This window comes from Crocuta crocuta, unplaced genomic scaffold (genome assembly GCF_008692635.1).
Source record: "Crocuta crocuta isolate KB4526 unplaced genomic scaffold, BGI_CrCroc_1.0 scaffold541, whole genome shotgun sequence".
Taxonomy (NCBI): domain Eukaryota; kingdom Metazoa; phylum Chordata; class Mammalia; order Carnivora; family Hyaenidae; genus Crocuta; species Crocuta crocuta.
Genome location: NW_027531901.1, coordinates 1,118,425 through 1,126,671, shown reverse-complemented (window position 1 = coordinate 1,126,671; position 8,247 = coordinate 1,118,425). Strand labels below are relative to the sequence as shown.

The 8,247-nt window shown below is 64.7% G+C and overlaps 1 protein-coding gene across 1 annotated transcript; it reads right to left on the bottom strand.

Annotated features, from left to right (window-relative positions):
* Positions 1 to 7,700, bottom strand: ACVR2B (activin A receptor type 2B). The gene is made up of 10 exons (XM_077774013.1): positions 7,600 to 7,700; positions 6,327 to 6,436; positions 6,030 to 6,181; positions 5,665 to 5,808; positions 5,047 to 5,190; positions 4,626 to 4,774; positions 2,679 to 2,793; positions 1,903 to 2,041; positions 1,683 to 1,813; positions 1 to 321 (listed from the first exon to the last, which is right to left on the bottom strand). The coding sequence occupies exons 1-10, from the start codon at positions 7,698 to 7,700 to the stop codon at positions 127 to 129; spliced, it is 1,380 nt and encodes a 459-aa protein (XP_077630139.1). The 3' UTR covers positions 1 to 126.
* Positions 7,701 to 8,247: the final 547 nt, after the last annotated feature.

Sequence of the window (8,247 nt, the reverse complement as noted above, 5' to 3'; positions counted from 1 at the left end):
TATAATAATAATAAAAAGTCAAGGTAAAATAGCAGCTGCATTTTATGTGTTTGTTGGCGTTATGGGATTTCCAAGACAAAACACAACTCTTTTCCTTCCCTCTTCAGATCCGCTCGTGTCCTGGGCTTAGATGCTCGACTCCTTGGGGGGCAGGTCCACGTTGGTGACGGAGGTCACCAGGGAGACCAGACAGTCCGAGGTAGTGCCGTTGACCGACCTCCGGATCAGGGACACCCGCTCCTCCACGCAGCCCGCAGACAGGCGAGCCTCGGCGTCGTGGTCCCAGCACTCCTCGATGGTGACACAGAGCTGGGCCAGGCCCTGCACGGCGGCGGGGGCAGGGAAAGGACAGCCCGTTAGTGCCCTCAGCGAACAGGGGCAGAGCTGAGATGTGACCGAGGGTCACGCAGAGCCCGCTGGCCCCAACCCCAGCAGAGGCCCGGGGGAGGCCGCAGGAATCAGGGTGCCTTCCGCCCGGCAGCCACCACCCCGACCCTACTGACCTCCCTCCACAGCCTCAACACAGGAAGGGACAGGGCAGGGGTGAGGGGGACCCGGGCCCCTCTCGGGGCGGACACAGCAGCTTGCCTCAGGGCGGCGACACTCAAACAAAATCTTACGTGAATCCCCAGTCGTGTGCGGCTTTGGTCAGAGTGGGGACCAGAGGAGGGCTGCATCCCACCCTACTTCCTACACCCCCGGGCCCCTCCTGAGCGTCCGGGGCATGTAGTGTGACACCCGACGCTGACACATGGAGTGAAGCCAGGAAAGGCAGATGCCCACACCCAGGGGCTCCGGCCTGCCCAGCACCAGGCCGCCCCGAAATCTCTCGGGGCCCTGGGCTCCTCACCAGGGAGCCGGACTGGCTGCCGCAGCACGCGCCCCGGGAGACTGAGGCCGACGGTACGGACTCCGCCCCGGCCCACATCTCCCCACGTCTTGGTTTTCTCCAGCTAGAGCCCCGGGTTCCAGGGAGCAGCACTGCAGCTGACCTTGGCCTCAAGAGCCTGCCCCGGATGGTATGTAAGGTAGAGCGCTAGCCCGCAGCGGCCTCAAGGCTCTTGCTTCTGAGTTAACCCTGAGCTGAGCGGGGGGAGGGGCTCCATGCAGCTGAAGGCAGATGTCCTTCCTGGGGGGAAACGGCTTACGCTGCTGGGGTCTTCCGTACAACATCCCCAGACTGAGGCACCAAGATGCTCGGCTCAGCCCGTGCCCAGAGAACAACGAAGGCAGAGAACAGAGTATCTAATTAGGGCTAACCCGTATTACGCATTCATGTGTCCTGCCAAGCAATTTCCAACACCCAGTGACATCTGCCGCTGCCCTGAGGAGACGAAGGCTCAGGGAAACAGAGCCATCTGCCAGAAGTCACCCAGCTACCGACCGGCAGGGCCAGGGTCCACACCCAGACGTGTCAGGGCCGGGCCGGCGGGCTCCCCTGCACAAAGGGCCCACGTGGAGGCGCCCGGATGGACGGCCAGGCCACCTCCCTGGCGAGCACAGAAGCTCCCCCGAGACCTTCGGGTGGAAGGGAGGCCGTGCGCCGAGTGGCCTCTGACCGGGCAGGGGGACGAGGACGGCCTGCTGCCCGAGCGTCCTCTCTGACCCACGCTCCCTCGCTCTCGGGCTCCTGTCACCCTCGGAGGGCTCCCCGCTCCGGCCCCGCGGCCCCAGGCCCGCACCGGGTGCTTCAGCCAGTGATCCTTGATGGCGGGCCGCATCTTCTTGTGCACAACCACCTCCTGCAGCTCCTCCAGCGACGGGTGCTGGCCGATCTCCTCCTCGAAGGGCAGCATGTACTCGTCCACGGGGCCTGGGGGGAGCGAGAGCCCCGCAGGGTCACCCCAGGGCACGCGGCGCCCCGTGCCACGCCCCGGGTGCCCGGGCTCCCGCCGCACTCACCGTCCGCAGCCTTGCAGCGGGACACCAGCTCCCACAGCACCAGCCCCATGGCGTACATGTCAATGCGCAGGAAGGCGTCTCTCTGGAAGTTGATGGCTCCCTCGAGCACCTCGGGGGCCATGTAGCGCCGCGTGCCCACCTGGAGGAGGGAGGACAGGGTGCCGAGGGCCGCACGCGAGCGTGCTCACAGCTGGGCACGCGAGCTACCTCCCGAGAGCGCCGGGCGGGGCCGGGAAGGCAGCGGGAGCGGGCACCAGCGGGGGCACGGTCCCTGACTCGCCACGTCCCCGGGGAGGTCACCAGAAGTCACGAGGCGCGTAATACCGCGAGAATCACTTAAAAATATCACACTCGAGACGACAATCTAACATGGGGCTGCTGCGTGTTTACTCCGTCAGCACAGGGGCTGCCCAGACGGGGTCTGTGTCGCTGACGTTAAGGTCACAATCAAAGGGGGTAAAGAATGCTCAGGGATTTTTACAGCAGTTGTTTTAGGGTGATTTTCTCAGCCGTAACTTTTAGTTACTTTTCCTCGGTTTTTGGATTCTAGTATAGTTCCTTGTACTTTCTGTGTCGCTTACTAACTCAGCTGAAAGACGAAGAGCCCGAGCCCACGAGGCGGCCCAGCCCAAGGAGCGTGGTGCCGGGGGTCCTCAGACCGCTCTGGGCGCACGTGGCCCTGGCCCCCGGGTCTCGCCAGCTGGGCACCAGAAGGGCGGTGTCCACCCTCCCCACGCCATGCCGGCCCCCGCCCTGCACCCCCTGAGCCTCGTTACCTGCCCGTGAGTGTCCCCCGGTGGTTTCCCGGGCTCAAACCGAACAGCCAGACCAAAGTCAGCCAGCACGGCCGTGAGGTCACTCTTGAGCAATACATTCTTGCTTTTAAAGTCCCTGTGGAGGCAGACGGACCGCGATGAGGGTGAACACCGTGGGCCAGGCTACCCTGCCCCTGGCCTCCCCCCGCGGCGCCCACGGTACCGGAGCCTGTGGCCCAGAGGTGTGCGGAGCAGGGCCTGCCCTCTGGGACACCCTCCCGCCCTCACCCCTTCCCCGGGAGGCTCTCCAACTACACTCGTCCCCAGGCCTTGGAGCAGCGCCCCCGCGACAGCCGGGCAGACTCCGCTCCTGTCCCCACGGTCCCACAGGCTGGGCCCTGCGTCCTCAGAGCGCTCGAGGCCAGGCGCTGGCCCGGGACTCAGTCTTCCGGGAAAACGTACATTACACGGGACATGAGTGACAAGGTTAGTGAACTTGCCAGGTGTCCGTCCAGACCCGAGGGCCTCGGGCCGCCACGCGGGCCAGGGAGGAGCAGCCGCTGCCCATGAGGCAGCTCCGCCTCCCACCAGCAGACACCTGTGGTCCTGCCTCGCCCTGCCTGTCTCAGTGTTACGGTGACGATTAAACTCAGGGAGTGGCACGTACCCAGGCTCAAGGCCCCCCCGCGCACTTACTGTGCGCTGTTAGGTCAAACCCTACGGAAGGCTCAAGAATCAACCATTTGTGACCCACAAAAGTTGCAATTGCATACTGTCAACCGTAAAGGTCATCGGTGTTATTACCACAAGGGGCCCTTTAGCTGGGAATCCTGGAGCCCAAGCCTCATTCGCCCCCCTCGCAGGTACAGAACCACGCGAGGTCTGGTGACGAAACGCTCGATCTCTCTGCACTACGGTGGCTTCCTCTGTACGATGCGGCTGGGAAAACAAGGTCTCTCTCACAGACCCCTCTGCGCAGGTAACGGGACGGATGTGGTGTGGCGTCTGGGGCAGTGCCCGCGTTGAGTGAGGCTACGGTGACGAGTCAGCACAGTGGTGTCAAGGCGTAGCCCCAGGACCTCAGTGAGCCCCTGCCACTGGTTCAGGGGAACCCCAAGGTCAAACTTCCTTGGATCCATAGCCCATTATCTGTCCTTCTGTGAGTTCATTCCCCCGGGAGTCTTCCAGAGGCTGCATGCTTGTGACGTCACCACTGACATTTACCAGAATGTGTGAGCTCCGCTACAGCAAATGCTGACACACAGAAGCCACAGACACAGATGTTGTTCGCTGGAACGTGAAACGGGGGGGGCTGGGCCGCTCAGTCAGTTCACACTGACTTGGTTTCGGCTCAGGTCATAATTGTACAGTTTGTGGGTTCGAGCCCCATGTCGGGCTCTGCGCTGAAAGCACGGAGCCTGCTTGGGATTCTCTCTCCCTCTCTCTCTGCCTGTCCCCAGCTTGCTCTCTCTCTCAAAATAAATAAACTCACACACACAATTTTTTTAAAAAAGAATATAAAGAGATCCTAGGGACGCCTAGGGGCTCAGTCGGTTAAGCATCCGACTCTTGATGTCAGCTCAGGCCGTGACCTCACAGTTCATGAGATGGAGCCCCATGTCAGGCTCTGCGCTGATAATGCGAAGCGTGCTTGGGATATTCTCTCTCTCTCTGCCACTCTCTCACAAAATAAATAAATCAACATTAAAAAAAAAAAAGAAAGTAAAGCGATCTAACCACAAAGTCTGACTGCCGAAGCAACCCATCCAGCCAAAGTACTGGAGTCAGCACTGCCTCGCACGGCCACCAGGGGGCAAGAGACAGCCAGCGTCCAAGGCGACGGCAGGCCCAGGACACAGGTGGAGGCGGGGGAAGGGCCAAGCGGGCCCACCCAGGCCCCACTTTCACCCTCCAGGCCCCTCTGAGGCTCCAGGCCAAGCCAGGGAAGGCAACGGCTAACCCAGGTACCTGTGGGCAATAGACGGCTTGTGGCCCTCGCCACGGCACCAGGGCACGTCCTCGTGAAGGTAGGAGAGGCCTCTTGACATGGTCTCTGCCACGTGACACAGTTCGTTCCACGTGATGATGTTCCCCTTGAGGTAATCTGTGAGGGAGCCCTGGAGGAGACAGCACAGACCCGGGCTGCAGGTCCTGGGCACGGCAGGAGCCAGCGCCGCCCGGCCCTGGGACGCTGGGATGGCCACGCAAGGTGTGCGGCCGGGGGCTGTCCGGGGCGGCCAGTCGCGAAGGCGCCCTGCGCGTTCACCAGACTTTATCCCGGCGTCGGGTGTGCCTGACGTGGACTCTCACGGGCACACTGGGAAGGGCCTCCTTGGGCGGAAGGCCCCGGGCCTGGGGCGCCCCGTCCACGGGCGTGGCTCAGGCTCACCTTGTCGTGGAAGGCGGTGATGAGCCACAGCTCCACCTCGAGGCTGGAGCCCCGCTTCTCAGCGGCGATGAACTGCAGCAGGTTGTCATGCCTCATGCCGGGCGTGCTGAAGATCTCCCGCTCGCTCTGCCACGACTGCTTGTCCTGCGGCAGGGGCGCGACTCAACTCCCGGCGGCCACACAGCCCCACGCCACCCGCACAGCACCCTCCCTCCCAGCCTCCGCGGCCAGGACTGAGCTGGGCCCCGGAGCCCCGGCCAACAATGGTCGCTCAGGGCCAGCACCTGATTTACACCCATGGCCACTGACGTGCAGGGAGGGGCGTGAGTGGCCCAGTGTCACCCACCAAACGAGACGCAGGGCCAGGCCTCCCTTCGCTAAGTGTCCTGGGCAGCTGCTGGGCGGCCTGCTGCCCAATGCCCCTGAGCAGAGCCTGATGTCAAAAACAAAGCCCTGAAAACCAGAGCGGATCAAGGTTTCACAAGGCGCTACCCTAGCCCTACAAGAAAATTTCAGTGGGGCCCGTCTCTCATCCCACCTGCGCGGGCCCGGGCTGCCCTGGGCTGGGACAGCTCAAGCCACAGCAGCGGGACGGTCTGGGGTCCCTCAAACCCTCACCTGCAGCGGGAAGATCTTGACAGCCACGAAGTCATTCATGAGCTGCGCCTTCCAGACACAACCGAAGCGCCCCCGAGCCTTGATCTCCAGCAGCTGCAGCGGCTTCAGGCCCACCAGGGGGGACGGAGGTGGAGGCCCAGGGTCCTGGGGGGACGGTGGACTTCACAGGTCCGGCCTGCCACCCCCCACCCCTGCTCTGCCCTGCCCCAGCCGTGTCTCACCTCGTGGACGTCCACGTGGCCGTAGGGGGGCTGCCACCCCCCAACCCCTGCCCTGAGCCAGCCGTGTCTCACCTCGTGGACGTCCACGTGGCCGTAGGGGGGCTGCCACCCCCCAACCCCTGCCCTGAGCCAGCCGTGTCTCACCTCGTGGACGTCCACGTGGCCGTAGGGGGGCTTGCGATGCCGGTACATCCAGAAGGCCAGCAAGACGATGATGGAGAGGCCCCCAACGGGCAGCAGCGAGTAGGCCAGCACCGTGAGCAGGGCGGGGGCTGTCGGGGGTGGCTCGTACGTGACTGGGGGACACAGGGAGCCCTGCGTCACACAGCCCGCCTGCCCACACGCCTCGGGGGCCAGACCAGAGAGCCCCGGGTCACTCCCCACCGAATTCGGGAGCGGGGACCTCGGGCTGGCCGAGGAGAGCCCCGACTGCGCCCTCACCTTCCGGGCCACCAGCCTCCGGCAAGTGGGTGAACCGCTCGTTGCAGAAGTTGCCTTCACAGCAGCAGAAGTACACCTGGGGGTTCTCCTCGGTGGCCACGCACTCCTGCCTGGGGGCACACAGGTCCCCGCACAGCCTCAGAGGAGGCGCCCCACACTCACTGGGGCCCACTCAGCCCACCCTCCCCACACCCAGGAAAGCCCACGAAAGCCATGGACGGAGGGCCATCGAGGGCAGGGTGAACCCACCTGCCCTAAAGTGGGGCCCCAAGTGGAGCAGGGGCAGCCAAGGGTCCACAGGGAAGAGGCGGCCTTGGGGCTGAGGCGGGGAAAGCACAGCTGGGGGAGAGCTAGGACCCAGGCAGCACCCCTACTGTCTGGAGAGGCCCTTGTCTCCCCTACCCTTAAATGCCAGGCGCGCTTGCAGACATTCTGAAGCCCAGTGAGCACTGTAGCAAGAGGACTCTGGCGGAGCTGGGGAGCCTGNCCTTCTCAACCCCGCCGCCCCCTCCAGCCCCCCCACCCCGGCTCAGGTGGTTGTGATGAAGCCCTAAGGGACCGAATCTGGGGGCCCCCCGGGGAGGCTCCCTGCTGCTGCTGTGTGACACACACACACACCCCGGATGGAAGGTGACGACCCTCCCGTCCAGTGTCCCGCCTGCACCCAGAGACGACAGCTGGTGCTCAGCACGGCAGAAGACCCGAGACCGAGGCCGGGTCCTCAGGGTTAGGCTCCAGGGTCACGCGGGGAGCACGCGCCCCGAGCAAAAGAGCGGCCGGCTTCCAGCTGGGCTTGGCCCCTGGAGACCCCTGGGAGCACCCCCCCCATTCCGTGCCCTCTTTCAGCCCCGGCGCGAGGGCCATCCAGGAGGTCAAGCCCCAGCTGGCCCTTCACATACTTCTTTCCTTCGAACGCGGCCTGGGGCATCCACCTGACCCACCTCTCACCCTCCCTCCCCAGGCCCCTCCCGGGCCTCCTGTGCGCCGCTGCCCCCAGCTCGGCAATGGGAAGGGGCAGGAGGAAGGAGATCATGGCCCCTGGCCCCACGCCTGAGCTGGAGAGCTCTCCAGAACCCCGTCTGGGGGTGCCTTTGCGGGGCACCCGCGCTGGGCCTCACGGCCACAGGCAGGGCGGCACCCGGGGGGGACCAGCCTCTCCACTCTTCCTGCGCTTGCTGTGGGCTGGGGGCCCGGGCCACCCCTGCTGGTGTCCCCACCCCAGGAAGGAGGGAGGCAGGCTCAGAGTCACCCCACGGGAGGACGGCCAGCCCACCGGCAGCCACAGCCCTTCCCACCATCGGCCTGAAGGGCGGGCTGGGGGAGCCGAGGAGAGAAGACCCCGCCCGACCCGCTGCGGCGCCAAGTGCCCGACATGCCACGGTGCGCCCAGGGAGGACGGCGGCAGGCGGCGGGCAGGAAGGGACCCCCACTGCAGGAGCGGCCATTCTCTCGTCGCCCCACACCTTCGGCGTCTCTCTGCAGTGGGGTGTCCTTCTAGAGCCCAGGGGCAACGGCGAGTCTCCAAGCTGCAGGCAGACCTGTCAGAAAGCCAGTGTGCGGCCACGGCTCTGGGCATCCAAGGACACTGGCGGTTCTGTTTTTTAACTTTGTGGTTTTTGTTTTACATGTTTATTTTGAGAGCGAGCAAGCAGGGGAGGCGCAGAGAGAGAGGGAGAGTCCCAAGCAGGCTCCGTGCCGTGGGAGCTGCACACACAGCCCACAAACCGCGACATCGGGACCCGAGCTGAAACCAAGAGCTGCGCGCTGCAGCGACAGCCACCACGCGCCCCCGGGGCCTCGAAGGACTCTTGCGAGAAGAGAAGGAGCGCTGTCCCAACCACCCGGGCACGGAGACCCGCGGGAAGGGGCTCCTGCGGGTGTGCACCGCATCCCCCAGCCACACCCTTCATCCAGCGTCTGC